The sequence below is a fragment of the Haliaeetus leucocephalus genome, unplaced genomic scaffold, assembly GCF_000737465.1.
Source record: "Haliaeetus leucocephalus isolate CR32 unplaced genomic scaffold, Haliaeetus_leucocephalus-4.0 Scaffold159, whole genome shotgun sequence".
NCBI lineage: Eukaryota > Metazoa > Chordata > Aves > Accipitriformes > Accipitridae > Haliaeetus > Haliaeetus leucocephalus.
Genome location: NW_010972595.1, coordinates 564008 through 582205, shown reverse-complemented (window position 1 = coordinate 582205; position 18198 = coordinate 564008). Strand labels below are relative to the sequence as shown.

Below are 18198 nucleotides of genomic sequence, written 5' to 3'. Positions count from 1 at the left end.
TAACACCTAAGCCTATTTTACTTTTGCTTCTAGCTCAGCTATAATCATCTTTGACAGGGTACAATAAAATGAGGGAGAAGCATTTTTGCAAATGTTTACATTTATTCACAAAGATTTGAAATTAAAATTGAGTTAAGTGTTATTCATTCCAATGCTAGGGCTACCTGATCTCCCATACTCTTAAATGTCAAATTTCAGTCCATTTAGGAGACTTTGAATTTAAGAGGTTACTCCTGCCTTTAGCAGCCATTAACGTGCCTGGTATCTCACTAAGTCATCTTGCTACAAGTACCACTGTACCATCAGTCTTTGTGGGGATTTAATTTCATCAAGCTTTCAGCATTTCAGGCAGCTGGAAGCTCCTGGCTGGTGTTTGCTCAGGTAGGCCTGTTAAGTAAAACAATCATTTGCTGAATGCCCTTGACCAGAGCATAGCTGTGGGCGGGCTGAACACTGATTAGGACAGGTGGGCATGGCATTTCATTGCTCTAGTGAAGTTGGTTAATTCATGTTAGTTGGCTGATTTGCTGCTGTTGATCTTCAGAAGAGCCAGGTAGATCTGGGTCTATAGCCTAGATCTAATCACAGAGGAAAGCTGCATGGGATGGATATCCATGCTGGAGGAAAAGGTATAGATGTATGTGCAGAGAACATAGGGAGAAAAACTGTATACGCTGAAATAAGTGCTTGTTTTTCTTGCACTGTTTTTGTTTAAAGAAAAAAAAAAGAAAGAAAAAAAAAAGGTTTGATTTGAGTGATTATGTGGTTTTCAGTGGCAACTAGTTAACCTGTCACTGTTGGTTTTCAGTGCTAGTGCAAACAGTGAGCTACTTAGTTGTATCTATTAAGTGCAGAAAAAGGCTAATATGTCTCTTTCCTGGACCATGGAGTTGTCCTGTGCCTGACAAGCTGGGGGGCTTGTGGAATAAAAGAAAGACCAGAGCTGAGGAAATAGGGAGAAGGTGGTGGTTTGGGAAGCTCAGCAGATTCCTTGGAGTAATTCCAGGGGAAAACCTCAAAATTACAAAAGTGGCTTCAGAGACGCTCTCTTCCACAAAATATAATTTTAATAGCGCACAGCAACTTTTTTCTACAAGTGTTGGTGTCATGCTCTCCTGTCTTAGTGTGCAGCATGTATGGCTGGATGGCAACTTATTTTTCTTTGTTGATGAGTAAACTTCTGGTTCCAACTGTGGTGAGTATGCCATACTTTTGCAAAAGAAATGGTCCTCAACAGACAATAGGTAATCATAGTATTTTTGGCTCTATCACAGGTGGCTTGTATGGTCAGATAATTTAAAGCTCTTACATTCTTTATATTTCCCCTTACAGAATGGGAAAACAAATGCTTACCTTTTCAAGTAAAATGAAGAGATTTGGGGAAATCTGGGTGGTGGTCTAAAGAACAGAAACAGTGGTATTGCCATAACATTGCAAGTCCTTGAATTATAAAGATGTATTGATGTTGCATTTATTTCTGCAGCCATTGTGTAGACATTACTTGGCTTTGGACTACCTGGTGTGAGAAATAATTTTTCTAACTGTTGTAGCACAGAACTCAGCATAGGATGTCAAGGCTACCTGTACATCTGGGTAAATACAGTTCTTGTACGTTAAATAGCTGCTGACAATTAAAAGCAGAGAAGCCTATGAGTATGAAGCTTTCCTGATTAGCTGGGAAATAGTCTGAAAATTATTTTGTACTGGAGAAGGTAGATGAAGATTCTTGCTGATCTTCTGTCTTTGCACCATTTAGGCTGTGTGAAAACAAGGCATTTAAGACAACCAGCAAAATAAGGCTGCCATCACCTGTCCGTAGCAGCAGATATTGCTGCTTCTAACAGGGTAGTTTCTCATGATATATTCTCAGGAGACATGGGATAACAACTCTTCTATTTGATTTCCTGTTATGTACTTACTGTGTACTGCAACAAAAAGTCAATCTTAATCCATGTGTTAGGTCTGCTATTTGCTTCTTAATGGTCTCTACTGGATAATTAAGTCTAAATGCTGGGAAAATATTTGAAAATCTTACCTGTACAGTCTATCATAAAATCAGTTGCTGACTTCAGAAATACCCATTTATCAGAATTTTTTTTTTCATTTTGCATATTGATAAAAAGCCCATGGAGAATGGCTACTAGCAGAGTTGGTACGTCTTATTACTTTGGAATCCAGTAAGATTAATGTTTGCTGCACCTCTGTTGTGAGAAGTCTCTTAACTGAAATAATGAGTATGTCAGTACTTAGCTGCTCTTCTTGGGATCTGCTAACTCACCCATGTATATTCTGTAATACTTGAAGTTAGAATGTGACGCAGGTGTTCAGTATGGTAGTATCACTGGGATTTTCAGAATTGCCTAATTTATTCAGAAGCCATTTGGAAATTTTTGAAAATATGAAACAGATAGTTAAATTTTATGAACTGTAAGTCACATATTCTCTTCTTCAAAGGTGGGGAGGAGATCTGATTGAAGGGCACTAATTGTACTTTGTCAGTGGAACTAGATTTACAGATGAGGATGGGTTCTCTGAATGACCTGCAAGAGGCACCTGGTGACACTTCTAAATAAATGTAAAAAGATCATCCATAGAAATATTTTGGCATTTGAATGTCTACTGAGAAAAGTTGAAATTTCAACAGAAAAATATGTTTCCTGATACTAGTCCTTCAGTGATATCTTAAATCTGTAATTTAAGCACTATTAACTTTAGTTTAAGAAACTCAATGATTGATATTGTATTGATTTGGTACTTTGTTTTTTGGTTAGTTCTTTGGCTTAAAATACAGTCACATCAATACATGCTAACCTATAAATTAAGTATAATGTGGAGAGGATGGTTTTTATTGAGATGTGAAAGTTCCCTGTTCTGTAATCAAGTCTTTTTATGGGAAGCATTATGGTCTTGGATTTGGAATGACCTGAAAGTTAGTGCTTATTTCCACTTTGAGCTTTATTTCAGGTTTTCAGGCTTAATCCCAAACTGGTGGTGATGCAGAGGTAAAAAGATAACAGACTATCTTTGTTTTCCAGACTGCTGAGAGGCAACAATAGGCCCATGAATTTATTTTCCTTATTCTCTGGTTTTGCAGGGTCTAAATCACAAAACTGCTTGTGGAACACCATTATCGGTGGTCTGACCGGCAACCTCAAGGAAAGGCCAAAGCCGACCATCATCAGTGACCCTAGACCTCCTGAAGAAAGCTTAGCGGATGAACTACCAGCAGTGGACAGTCCTGAGGCATTGGTGAAAACATCTTTCAGGTCTGACGGATATGAGTTTACTTTGTTTATCCTTGAGAGGATATCTTTTTAAGATTAAGTCTGCAGTGTGGGTTTGGTGGGAGAAATCAATACTGAAGGATTCCGCAATGCTGCGTATCTGTACTGAATAACAGTGAAAAAAGAGGTCCATAAATAATACTGACTGGACTTGTCTTTTACTTCTCAGACCTCATTAGCCTTCCTAAAATATTATGAACTAGACAGATATAAAGTCTGTATCTAGTCAAAGCAGTCAGCAAAGACAGCTCATTATATGAAGATGTCTTTGAAGGTTGGTACTGTTTCATTTGAAAGTGGTTTAGTGATGAAGACTTGCACTTTAGGTCAGATGATGTGCTTTGTTGATGCAAAAGAGAGCTAAACCTTTTTCTGTTGATGTGATATCTTGAGAACTGTCTAGCATCAATTTATTTTATCAAGGACAAGGATTCTGGCCAGGGGCTTGCAAGCAAGCAATTGCTGCTGTTGTAAAGTGTGTGATATATCTATTACTGGGTTTTCCTCTCTCTTATTTAATCATGTGGACGTACAGTTGTCAGATGTTTCTTGGAGGCATGTTTTCTGAAAATAATTTTCTCAAAGTGAGGTAAACTAGAGAAGCCGTGTGATCTTTGACCAAAATGTGAAAATTGGCATGCCCAGCAAAAGTGAAGTGAGTGGCAGAATGGATTTTTCCAAGTGTTTTTCGAGCATTTTTTTTGTTTTTGTTGAAAAACTATGCTCCACTTTTCTTTTATAGTAAACATACATGTGTGCAAACCTAAAATGGTTTTTGCTTTGGATAAATTTCTCTTGACTACAGTGATTTTTTTATTATACCTCAGTCTGTCAAACTTATTTCAGTCTTCATATAATCATTATTTTGAAGGCACTTATTTAAGTCATTATATTAGGTGGTAATTTCAGATGTCTTGTTTATACTGCTTGACATTTAAAAACATACTACCATAAAGTGAGTTTGTCAGTCTATATAAATAAATCCTGTAATTCCATAGCGCATTTTCATTCTTTAGTATTTCCATTGAAATTATTCAGGACAAGTGTTTCAGAACCTGGATCCTCCTTTTATGATGACCCGTAATATTTAATGGCTTTTAAACACTTTGTGTCTTTGTGTTTGTGATATTTAAAATGTATAATTTCAAGAGATTGAACTCTTTTTCAGCTTTCACTTCTCATAACAAATTCTGGGTAGCTGCAATCCTTACATTGCCATCGTCAAGATAATTTCAACCATTTTATATGACAAAATAATGTCACAGCATTTCAAATGGCATGATTTGGTTATGTGAGTAGGGGTAACTCTTTGAAGAAGTGAGCTTGTATATAGCATAATAAGGACTGATGAGTTGGAAAATGTAATTTAGCAAAATAGTTTTGCTAATGCAGTTTAAATGGCTTTATAAACATTACAGAACCTTTGTTTTTCACCAGTATAGAAATTACTGTACGATGTGGCGTTTTTGGAGGTTTTTATAGATGGAAATCCAAACAAATTATTGTTACAAAGTAAATTTTAATTGTCTAGTTTCATAAAGAAAGGAAGCCCCCTGTGTGCTTGAGCTATGCAGGGGAGTGGAAGATAAGAGGGTACATTGCAATTACTGTCTAAAGACATGAGAAAATAAAAACACTGTGGTGTTTTTATTCAGTTTGGGATCTTGTTGATATTATGGTGCAAACTAGGGCTCAGGAGGGCAGTAGCATCTTTTGTATGATGGGTTGCATGTTTGATTCATCAAGGTCTTCTGTGGGTTGTGATCTTCAAGTGCTTCCGTGACAGAGTTTGACTGGTGTGTCTGAGTGCGTGTGATTGCCTGGTAAGCATGGGCTTTCCTTGTTTCTTGTTTATTAGACACTAGTGGAAGATCTTGCTACCCTGTTGCCTTTTGGGGAATGAAATGTGCTTTACAAGTTGTCCAGTCCAGCATGTCTTAATTGGGAATCTGGTGGCTAAATCTCAGGGGGTGTGTGTGTCGATGTTGGGCTTGTATGATCTGATTTTAGAGAGAAAAAACAGGCCTTGTTTTCGAATGTGACTGCTACAAACTGTAAAATGCAGCGACTCCTTTACTAGTTCTGATTCACTGCTGTTAGAGCAGTGTATGGCAAAACTATCCCTTTCATGCATAGTTAAAAAGAAAATGTCTCTCCAGTGTCAAATGAGTCACACTTGCTTGTGATTTCATATCTTTTTATGTGAATACATATAAGCAGCATGAAATCCCAGTTGCCACCTCTTGTATTAGATCTTGTTTTCTACTGTGCAGTACTTATTGTTCTGTAGCTTGGAAAATTAGGAGGAGATCTATATTTGGTTTTGTTCAACTTCTAGATGTGAGCTTGAAATGCATTTAAACATAAAAGGGGGAATGTGATTATTTCAGTCATTTCAGTTGTACTTTTCCTGCAGTAATAATCCATCTTTAAGATGTAAAGCAAAAACCAAATGAAACCAACCCCTTCTCTACACCCCGAATAAGTATAGTGCGTGATCTCTCCCTAATTAAAAGGTGTTCTGATGGGTCTTGATTTTCTTATACAATTATTTTACTATCTCTTTTCTGAAGAGACCAAGAACAAGCACAAGATTGGTCTAAACAAGGCTGAATACCTTTTTAAAGAGAGAATTGAACATGTTTGTAGTATCATCTTGTTTGCAGTATTGTACTGAGCAAGCAGTTATAAGTAATTTTGTGTCTTGACTAGTTATACTACTCCAGTGCTTAAAATATAGATTTAAAATCCATTCTTACTGGCATTTAGTCTATTTGTCTAGTAAAGGCAGGGGAGGCCCCAGTTTGAATTACATTTGAAAATACAGTGGAATATGGAGTATGGTGGATTATCCCCTTTTGACAAGGGAAAAAATATAATCAGACACACTGAAGTCATTAGCTTCTTGGCCCACAATTTATGCAACAAATCTGATATATCCACTATCTTTCTTTGCATAAATATGCAAGTTCACAATTACAGGAGCTGTGATCACTTTCTTTTTGAATAGCTGTGCATGGATCAGCATCCATGTATGTACAGTTGCTGGCAGTGGCTGGGGATTGATGCCCAGGAATATTAGGTGGTGGGCGTATGGCCTTGTCAGGGCTGCATGATCTGGCTATTGGCTGGAGATGTCAGTGGTTGCTGACACTGAAGTCTCTAATTCAGAAACTCTCTTCCTAGATCTGCTTTTTGATCTGCTTGGTCCCTGTAATGAGCAGTGGTGCTATTGGTATTGGTAAGAATTAACAGTGGTAATTAAGGAGATTGTGTAATACTTTACAGCCTGCTTTAGCTTCTGTGTGCTGCTCCCTGGCAGTGCTACCCAAGCAGGCATTTTGATAATGCTGGGCTGGCACCCACCAGGGGGAGCAGAGAAACAAGAGACAAGTTTGTGGAAGTGCTTTATGTTGGAGGATATGAGAGAAACTGCTGCATTTGTCCCCAGACTGCTGCCTGGAGTGAATCAAGTCACCAGGGTGGCACTGCTCCAGCTGAAAATTTGATGTGTCCAAATGTCATCATTTCTCCTAGACTTGTTTGGTTTTGATGTACGGGAGAGATGGACTGTAACTTTGAGTCCGGAGACCTGGGACACTGCATTGGGGTATATGACTGTGGCGGTGCTTATGGGATGTAATGGCTGTGCTGGATCTTGTGGCAGGAGAGATCCTATGGTACAAGGTGACTGAGACATCTAGGGAAGAGTGGAGATGCTCATCTGAGACAGAATGCTCACTGCAGCCTCCCATCCTGGTCCAGGGCCTGTTGTGACAGTTAAAGTTGGTCTGGAATCATGGAGTGGTCCGACTGGCTCTATCTAGCATGTGGGGGCTTGGGGCAGGAGTGTTTCCAAAGTGATCAATCAGGGTAGTAGGCAGCTGAACAGTCAGCAGATGTGGCAAAGACCCTCTGTCCTGTACCAGACAAGCCTTACTGAATGCCTATGTAGCTATACTTGAACTAGGAAGTGATATCTATTATCTGTTACCAAGGCTCTATGTCCTGGCAACCAGAAAGGCAGATTCAGTTCCTTCAAGGTCAGACAGTTTTTAAGCTCAAGACTTGCATGGGTTCTTAATTGCCATCACCTTTCAAAATACTTCCAGCTTTTAGCTTGAGACTGGTAACATCCCTGCTTACCTTAATAGCTGCTTTTCCTATGTCAGCTGCAAAGTTTCTTTATCTTTCCAAGGATGGTTTGCTTTGCTTTCCTTTCCTTGTCTGCTTCTGTTCTGCTTTGGAAGTCTTAAATCACACTGGCAGCTAATCTTCTTGTATTTCTGGTTTGGTTGTGAGTGATGTAAACTCTTGGTCATGCCAGCTACTGGCCATTTGATCTACACGATGGAGGTGATACTGCATTGCTCCAAATGTGAAAACTTCAGTCACAGCACCATGTGCTGGGAGTCAGCCCATGAGCCTCAATTGTGTGGGTCAAGGTGGCATCAATGGGAATAAGGGGTATAAGCCAGCCTTCCCCCTGCCTTGCCTGAGTCATAGCAAGAGCCCATCTCCGGTTACATGGTGAAGAGGGACCTGCAGGACTCCTTTACCACCTCTCACATTTTGACACTCTGGGCAGCAAGAAAGCTTGGCTGTAGCTACCTAAGCTAGTATGTGAGGTCTGAAAATGAGAGAGGGAGGTGCGGGAGAGCTGTGACCATGACCGCAGAAGAACAGGAGTTGAGGGCTAGTTGTGGAGTAGAATAAAGCCCCCCTTTCCTTCTGGGTCTCAGTATTTGTTTATTGCCTTTTTTATTTGGATTTTCTTCTTGTTTTTTTAAAAAAGATGAATCTCACTTGCCCTAACTTATCTTAAAAAAAAAAAAAAGACACTTTCTCATTGGTTTTTGTACCCATCTACTGCAGATTCAGGTCTCACTAAACATTAAAATGTAAGTAGTCTCTCTGAAAACCACTCTTCTCAACATCTTTATCAATCCAGACTTACTATAAGGCACTTTACTTGCATTAAACTTAAATTCATCGGTGTTGTATTCAAACCTGTTGCTTCTTCCTGTTATTTATTGGTAGTCATTATGATGAATAAGAAGGGAAAAGTGTTCTGTTCATTAAGGAACTGGCCCCCAAATCATTTGTCTCTCTTCTCTCTTCTTTTAATTGTGCCTCCCTTCTAGGTGCATGTCATGCTTTGTGAGAGCTATGCGCTCATTTCTTGGTAGATTGAGATTTATGAGTCAGAGGGGGAATGATCAGAGGAGAGAGATTTATACCAGTTACTGTTCAAAGGCTGCATTCTCTCTCTCTTTGCATATATCCACGCAGGTCCAAGAGGAAGGTGTTTTTTCAGGCAGTTGAAAGGGAAATGGACTTCTCTCTCGTTCGGGTTTTTTTTGGTTTTTTTTTTTTTTTGGTGATATCACAGTCTTCTTGTTCTTCATGGAATAGATGTATTATTGATGACAAGCAAAGCCAGAGATTCTGTCCCTGTAAATATCAGATGCATCAAAAGACCCAAGTTGAGAAGTTCAGATGGACTGTGGGGTGTCCTAACAGAGCTGTGCCTCTGAAAGGCAGGGAACAAATCCACTTCCAAAATGGGAATGAGAGTTTGAGCTGAAGCTCCGTGAATAAACAAGGTCCTGGTAGTAAAGAAGTCCTGCTTTGAGGACTGCCCAATGCCTGTCCTTGACCACACTTCTCTGCCTGACGTATGTCACCTGAATCTTGTACCATAATAAACTCTGAGCATTTGTTTTGCAGCTGTGCAAGGCTTCCAGTTCTGGCTTTGTAAGCATACAGATCACCCCCAGTCCTTGACATGGACTACGGTACCCCACCACACACAGAGGACAAACATATTTTTTAAATCCAGATGTGGTATACCTGTACAACCATATGAATCTCAAATGTCTGTGCAGCACTTGTGGGTATACAGGGCTGTTCCAGGGGCTGTGATTAGTTGCTTGGCTTACTGAGTTGCTAGCCCAGTCTTCCTTGCAGGTTTACAGAAGAAACTGTATATTGGCAGGGAGTTATATATAGGAAAATACATGAATTTAAGGATAGCCTTTATTCTGATAAGGAAGCGTTTAATAATGCACTATTTAGTTATCTCCAGCATGAGAGATTAATAGCCTCTACATACTAATATCAAACTGGGATGCCTTGCAATTCCTGTTGACATAATTTTTAGCCTGGTTTCCTAAGGAAAACTGGCTATCCTTTTCCTAAGGAAATTGCTGTATATCTCTTAGTCAGCCTTCCCATTAACTTCTTAAACATAGCTGAACTTGACCAGTAGCTTAACAGAATGGTAGACCTCTCAAGGGTATTTAGTTCCTATCTATTTTGTGAAAACCGATAGTAGGATAAAAAAGGGTTCCGCTGAAGGAGTGGATAGGAGAGGGAGAAGCTGACTTCTGAGAGTTGCTGTCTGGCTGATCAGTGCTAACATACTTCCTAGCTAATCAGCACATCTGTAGCTGTGAACGAGGTGCCATATGTGACCACGCAAGCAGGCAGGGCAATATTTGGAGGAAAAGCCCAAGGAGAGCAGAGCAGCAGGAGACACAGTAGGTAACAGAGTGTGTTGCTATGGGGAAGGTAGGAAAGACGTAAAGCACAAACACATAAGAAACCATAGTTTGTGCTGCAGCTTTGAGTACTATAACATGCTAATGAAAGGTATTATTGTCACTACTATTATGCTATAAAACATGTCTAATCACCCTGGTGGAGTGGACCACATATCTTATTCTGGTAGATTAAGTGAATTGTATGCCATGACCCTCTCCCCTCATGCCATGTGGTGACACCCAGCGTGGTCTTTCTGTGACTATGCAGAGGCCCAGGGTTTCCTGACATGAACTGACTGTCATGGAGTGTCACCCATTGGGAAGGAGCAGCTGGGCTTTCAGGCAAAATAGCACTGGAAAGGTTCTGGTGGCCACCTGGCCTATTCCTCCAGCCTGCAGCCTGCCCTTGAAGGGCACTTGGGAGGAAGGGAGGGGAATGAGGGCTCTGGAACAGATTTATTGTCCTGGCAGTCTGTGCAAGTCCTGTGGGCCATAAGTTGCTCATCCTGTTATTGAATTAAGACTGTCACGGTATATTTTTCATTCCCAATGAGAAAATGGGATAGTGGCTTTCTTACTCTTGGCAGTCAGAGAGAGTGTGATGAGCTGAGATAAAAGTCTTTGACTAATCAGTTGCTGAAGCTTTATCTTGAGTTCTTTAATTTGCGTAAGCAAGAAGCATTAAAAAGGCACTTAAAGGAAATTCCTATACAGTTTCATCTCCTTTTAAATGGCTGGCTGATGGCAATGAAGTTAAGTGGTATGTTATACTGTGATGCTTTCCTAAAGGATGTGGTAAAACGTTCTCCAGATCAAATCCAATCAGGGACAGATTTGGTTTGGTTTTGAGACCACAAAACCTGCAAGTAGGAGTTCAGGAATATTTTGAAGTGAATAACAACAATAGCAATCATGAAATTACCCAAAATAATCTTAAGGCTGATGGATAAGAGCTTAATCTTCACTAACATCCTGCATTTCTTCTTAATGTGAAGAGCTTTGAAGGAGCAGGAAAAAGGGATACTTAGCTCCAGTTAATTGAGTATGACAATCAGATCTGGAGAGAAAACTGTGTTCTGTCTTGGGAAAACACTAGCCGTTTATGCATTGAAATACAAATTTGAGATTTATTTTTTTCATGAAAGCTAAGAGAGAGTCTATGCTAAACATTTACCTGGGACACACTGGAAAACCCCATACCTGTTGCAGGTGTCATGCATCCAATGGATTGAATTGTTGATTCCCACGGTAATGCTATTAATATCAGGCTATGGGTTGCTTGGAGTCCCCTGTTTGCACCTCCTGCTGTGTGACTCTCTCTTTTGACTCTGTGCTTTCTGGTGAAGGTTTTGTCCAGTTTGCCTCCCCATGCAAAATGATTTTTGGTAACTGCTGTATTTTGCTGGAAATTCTTTTGCCAGAAATTCGCAGCCCAGCCTACCAGTGACTTTGCAGATATATAGCAACATCTAGGTAAGTAAAGCTGCTGTGAACTGTCAACACCCCTTACCCACATAACTTGCTAATGGCTGTTCTTTATCTGGTTTTTGCATGTTAAGCTGCCTGCTGGCAATTTCGAGAAACTATTTTATGTAATAGAAAGGTCTCATTTGGAAATTATCACACTATCCATCTGAGTACTCAGCACTTGCTGATGTCAGAGCCACTGTGTCTGTAGTTTGCAGATTGGGACATTTATTTTTAGTTCCAATAATTTTTGGATCTGAATCTACTGAAGTGTTCACAGCAAGACTGCTAAAACTATCATGTGTTACTTGGTTTCCATGTGAACTTTATAAATTGATCTAAACTTTATAAATTGACTCAGGTTGTTTTGAAACCAGGCCTGTAGTTTAAATTTGCTGTCAGTGCTGCTCTTACTCTGGCAAAAAGCAATCTTGTATCTTCTTTTGGTGGAAAGGCCTTCATTCTGAGGTGTGGAAATTGACCCAGGAATGTGGGCTTTGGGTCCCCATTTGTGCCCAGGGCTTCCTTCTGTTATGTATGTTCCTTTGATCTGTCTCTTCTTTCATGTGAGCACTTGCAGTTCCTTGTCAGAGCAAATTTTCTCTGAGCTCAGCTGAAAAAGGACTAGACCTGAATTTTCTGTTTCTTTTAAATGAGAGCTACTGAAGAGTGTTTATTGTAAAAAGGAAAACTATCAGAAGCTTATTTTCCTTCCTCTTAAATGATGCACACAAGCAGCATTTAGATCAGTGCGAGCATCTGTAGTTGCAGTTTCTAAGATGAAGATAACATTTCTATTTCCAGTACTTAGAACCTCAAGATTGATTTTTGTCATATAATTGTCAACAATAGTATCTGCTCCTGAATCAAAAAGATGCTTGTTATCCTACCAGCTGCTTGTAGCAGTTACAATTAAGTCTGCCCTAATTCCAAACAGTATAATTCATAATAAAGTAATATTCAGATTCATTCTGAAGATGTTGAGAAAATTGGATTCCTCTTATGGCACTGTACCTCCTTTTGAGGGTTTCTTGGCTTCCTAAATTGTTTAAAGTTGCTCATAATTATCTGCAATGTCTGCAGTACTTGCGTAAAAGAATTACAGAGTGTAGTAGTGTAAATACAGTGGGCCAAATTTGGTGTAAATTGGCATAAAACTCAGTTGACTTCTGTGGAGTTATGGTGATTTACTGCAGTTGAGTATGTGGCTTGATATTTCAAAACAGTTCTTGTGCACTGACATTTGCATATATGTTGATTAATGTTACAAATCTGATAAACTTGGTAGAGTGTTTTTGCTGAATCATGAGCAATGCTGTTGAATAATATGTTAATCAAAGTGGCCTGGGCTAGATACAGCACATTCCCATCTGAGAATGGGAGAGAATGCCCACTGGCTTTCAAAAGAACTCCATGAAGCTTGCAGACTTTGAATCAGTACAGCCTTTAACTGTTTCCCTTTTTTCTCCACCGCTTTAATGCTGATACTAGTGTAGCCAAGGCACTTTCTGAGCATGTGAGGATGGCGTTGGCAAGCCATGACCTGACATGTAGGTTTTCTTCGTGTTGCTTGGGCTTTACATATTTGCTCGTTGCATTGGTTCTCAGAAAAAAAATGTACTTAGTGCTTTTTTGTTTTATAATTCATTATAAAATATAAATAATTGTGTTATCCTGACATATCAGCTCTTCTGCTAGCAAAACTGTCCTAATTTCTTACAAAAATTACTGATTGGTATCAACAGAATACAGGCTCCTTAGTTTTGTGCTGCAGCAGAATATCAGCCGTATTACTCTCTGTTTTTCAAACTCATTTAATTTTTTTCTGAATTGAAGTGAGGTTAAACTCAGATTTGTCATATTCTACATGTCATTCTTTTTGAAGCAGTTGTACAATAATTAATGAAAATTTTATAATAGCACAAATTGGCTCAATATATTTTACACAGATCGACCCCCCCCCAGCATGGCTGTGCAATGGCTTATACAACTATGGTTTATGCTGTTTAACATTAATGACGTGGATGATGGGGCACAGTGCACCCTCAGCAAGTCTGTAGATGAAAAAACCCCCAAACACGGGGTGTGGTTGGTAGACCAGGTGGGTGTGCCGCCATCCAGAGGGACCTCCACAGGCTGGAGAACTGGGCTGACAGGAACCTCATGCAGTTCATCAAGAGGAAGTATGAAGTCCTGCACCGTGGTGGCAAAAAACCCCATGCACCAGTATGTGCTGGGGGCTGACTGACTGGAAAGCAGCTTTGCTGAGAAGAAGCTGTGGGTCCTGGTGGACAACAACTTCGACCATGAGCCAGCAATATGACCTTGCAGCAAAGAAGGCCAACAGCATCCTGGGTGGCATTAGGAAGAGTGTCACCAGCAGGTCCATCTTCCCCTCTGCTCAGCACTGGTGAGGCCACATGTGGAGTGCTGGGTCCAGTTCTGGATTCCCTAGTGCAAGAGAGACAGGGGCGTACTGGAAAGAGTCCAGCAAAGGACCATGGAGAAGATTAAGAGACTGGAGCATCTGACATAGAAGGGGAGCCAGGAGAGCTGGGACTGTTCAGCCTGGAGGAGAGAAGGCTTGGGGGAAGCTTATCAATCTATATATCTGACGGAAGGGAGTGCACAAGATGGGGCCAGACTCTTCTCAGTAGTGCCCAGTGACAGGACAAGAGGCAGAGGGCAAAAACCAAAATACAGGAAATACCATTCAAACATAAGAAAAAGCTCCTTTTTTTTTTTAAAAAATGTTTTTTGGGTTGAATTTGTTTTGGTTTTTGGTTTTTGGTTTTTTTTTAATTTACTGTGAGGGGTAGTCAGACAGTGGCAGAGGTTGTCCAGAGTTGTGGAGTCTCCATCCTTGTAGGTACTCAGAACATGACGGGATACAGTCCTGGGCAACCTGCTTTAGCTGACACTGCTTTGAGCAAGGGGGTTGGACTAGATGATCTCCAGAGGCCCCCTCCAGCCTCAGCATTTTGGTGATTCTGTGGTGGGAACAGTGAAGCTGAATTGTCACCCTGTGAGTAAAATCCTAGTGTCTGATCTGCATTGCGGATCTGTTATCTGCATTGCAGATTTTTGTTGCATCATCTGCACACATCCGCTGCATGGAACTCCCTCTGATGTCAGTATGAAGTAGAGGTCTGCAGTGCAGATTGGCAGCTGGGATTTTTCTCTGGAGACTTTCCCCATCTGTGTTTGAGACAAACCAGAATAACATATTTTAACTTTTTTTCCTCTGTAAACTGAGTGTTTTGTGAATTGAGTCTTCCATAGAGAAGTTTATTGAAATGCAAGCTTCATCTCCCAGTCATGAAAAGAAAGTGGCACTGAGTTCACAGCTCAGATGATAGGAAAGAAGAAACTCATGTCACAAGATGCTAATACAGGTCCTCAAATGTGATTTAAATTTGTCTGAACAAACTTCCTCTAAGAAGGGAGGGGAAGTGCAAATGACAGAGACAACTTCCATAAAGAACTAGTGAAAACTTTTTTATCAGTTTATCATGAATTGGGTAATGGTCTTAGTGAGATTATCTGTAGCCTTAGAAACCATTAGTTCATTACCAGGGTCAGCCAAATGCTTTGATCTGTTTTGAGTTGAAGCCTGGTAACAGAGGTTTCTGCTTGTTGCTTCTGCAGAAGCATTTCTGGGGGTCCTGCTGAGCTTTCTCTAGGTCTTAAAAAATATTGCTTAAATATTTATCTTTGCAGAGGTAGTAGGCTAAGGTGTCATCTATTTTTAACCAGTACTCTCTACTAATGTTGATTTCAACAGAGAACTTGGCCTAAAATACTACATGGGAAATTTTCTAGTGTATTTCCTCCAGCCCTGAGATAAGACAAAGTGATAGGAAAGCAAATAAGCCCATTCTCTCATTAATCTTTCAATTGCTGAATTTGTGTGTCTATTGATGTGCAAAATGTGATTATACTTTTTTTTTTTTTGGTCTTGTCAAAGGTAAGGCCATCTTAATGACACTCATCTCTCCACAGACACTTTATTGGGAACTACCTGTTAAATATTTTCAGTAGCTGGCTTCTAAAATTCTCTATTTTTGTTTTGTTGGCCCAGGCATGGCCTCAGATGTGAGACCAGATTCTCTGCCAGTTTTATCCATGCAGTTTTATTAGAGTACCTGCCTTTAGCAGGGCTGCACCAGTATATGCCTAAGGCAACTGAGATGTCACGAGCTGAATGACGTTAGTTAATTGAATGCAATTCAGATGGAGAGAAAGGTAATCAATCAACCAGTTCTCTGTTCTCTTCTGAGTGCCTTCATACTTCTGTGGGAATTTCAAGGAATCTGGTGATAGAAACAAAGCACCAAAAGCTAACTTGACTCAAAATTTCAGACAGGTAGCATGAACAACAACCATCTCTGTCTTTTTTTTGAACAGGAGATATTTTCTGGAGAGGAGGTGAAAGAAACAGTCTTGCTATGTGACCACATTGAGATAAACACTGGCTTTGTTGAACTCTGAGACAAAATGCTGGCTTTTAAGGGCCAAGTATGTGCAGTTTTCAGAGTATGCCCCAATGGCTGTAGCTCTGGCTAGACAACTGCATCCCTATTCAGGCTGTTTGACACCCCCAGTACAGAAAGGCTGGGTGCTGCGAGGGATACTTGCTATTCCACAGCACCTGACTATGGTCTGCCTAGTCTCGGCGAGCGTTTGTGCCATACCTGACTTCTCTGTAACCATGTGGACCCCAGGGCCGCCACACTGCTACCTTTGTGAGTAGCTTTGCCCAGTGTCCTCCTTGGCTGTTCTCTAATGACCATGAAGGGATTATTTTTCACTGTGAAGTTACTAGCAAGACAGGAAAGGCAGGAGGGGTTCAGCTGTTTTGTGCGGGACAGCCAGAGCTGCAGGTAAGAGAGCTGAGGTGACCTGCGGTGACCTCCTCGTGGTCATGGATAACCAGCTGGTTCACATGCAGGGGTCTAGCTCCTGTGCCAGTTTTATGTTGTGTGTGGGATTTTGTGTGATTATTTTTTTGTTTCTGTTTTATTTTTTTTGTGATTCCTACTGAATTAAGGCGTGTCACCTCACGCTGTTTCTGGCAGAGTGACACCAGCATCCCTTGGTAGGACTGGATTTGCAGGACTGGGCTGTGGGCTAAATGAGCTGGCAGAAAGTTTGGAATAGTGCCAGGTCTGTGACGAGCTGCCCGGTCCGGAAGGAGAGGGTGGTGGTCATCATCCTCTGCACAAAACTCACATTACCCTGTGCCTTCCTTGCTTGGCACCACCAGCCTGTTCAGTGTCAGCACTGGAGCGTGCAGGTGTGTGAAACTACAACCATCTGGCTTTTCCTCAACTTAGCAATGAAACTAACAGTCACTTTCTGACAGAAGGCCATCCTTGGCTGGGCTGGGCATGTCCACGGGTTCCCTGTTGTGTAGCACCTACTGGAGGATAGTGTCCATTTGTGTGGCACTTACCATTTTCCTGGGATGACTGCCATAAGCATTTCATTTATGCTAGTGTCACTTATCAAGTCTATGATTTCTATGTGGTTTAGGGCTTTTGTCTGGCCCAAACTTGTAAGCAGTCAAGTCCCAGGTGTTGGTTTAGTCTTGTGAAGCCCAGTGACAGTTATCTGATCAGAAACATCCTTGTTTGGTGCCTGTGTTGAGATGACATCATGACTGGTTACTGTGTGGCATTGTTGCATCTAGTTTTCTGGGTCCCACTGGCTATAGCATCATGCTGACCTGGCCATGTAACTACAGTGTTTTGGGCTATGCCTCTTCTCCAGGTGTACATTGACTAGGGATGCTTCAGGTGGCTTGAATCCAGAAGATGCATCCAAACTACATATGAGTGCATACTGGGAAGTGCATCAAAAGCCTACTATTTTCAAAGCGTTACTGCTTGTTGAACAAAGGCTGGTGCCTTGCTGCAGCCTAGGCAGTGTGGACATATGGCCAACTTAGCCTGCAAAGTGGCTTTGAGAAGATAGTCTCAATAGAACCAATGGAGAGTTTAGAGAGGATCGCTGAGTTCATTTTATACCTATTTCCTGAAATTTCTTCTTCTCAGCTTCACTCTTCTTGGTCATATATTCTTAAAATAAAACTCTTCTTTAAGAAAAAATAAAAAATTCTGGCTCTGTAGTTTTCAGGCAGCATGGACTATAAAATTAAATAACCCAACTGTATATTTAGAAGCATGCAAGTAAATGTCTCGTAGCTAAACTTAATATAAAGGTACAGCTAATTGAAAGTAGTATGTTAACACTGAGAATAATGCTGTACTTATTTCCCATTTCACAAGGTAGAAAATAGACTTCAGTTAAATGAAATTGCAATGAAAATCATTATTATTTTGTTGTATTTCTGAGAAAGAAAGTAAATATTGGAAATTTCTTAGATGATTTTGGAACTTTTTTTCTATTATGGGTGTTCTTTCAACTTTAAAACATTTTCATCAGAATTTTTTGATGCCTCTAAAAATAATAATAATGTAGGAGACTAGCAATATTAGATAAAAAATTGCCAATTAAATCAATCTTACTGTTAAAACACAATATGAAAATGCATACTGCAAAGCAGCATGAAAAAAATGCATAGAAAAATGGTAATGCATGATTTTCAGAATAATTTGCTTTGTGTTTTTTACATCCCTGCTTAGTGGTTTGTCATAATCCTTACCAAACAGTTATGTATGCAACAGTATGCAAAGGACCTTCCTTGCAACACTCTCCTGGGATACCTAGTTTGTGACAGCAAAAATGGGAATGCCATGGAAAGGAAAAGGAGGAATGAGAGTAGATGGATGGTATTCTGTGTATGTGCATGTGTAGGCAGGGAGAGCCCTGGACCATTTCATGAATGTCAGACCAGGATCCTGCTGAGAGATGCTGGTGGTCCTCCAGGATAACTCAGC

General features: G+C 40.4%; 1 protein-coding gene across 1 annotated transcript in view; it reads left to right on the top strand.

Annotated features, from left to right (window-relative positions):
• Window positions 1–18198, top strand: part of PDE1C (phosphodiesterase 1C, calmodulin-dependent 70kDa) — a 320002-nt gene that overhangs the window by 46819 nt on the left and 254985 nt on the right. The window contains exon 3 of the mRNA XM_010562366.1: window positions 3095–3266. Coding sequence (XP_010560668.1) covers window positions 3095–3266 — 172 coding nt within the window. The remainder of the gene's footprint in view (window positions 1–3094; window positions 3267–18198) is intronic.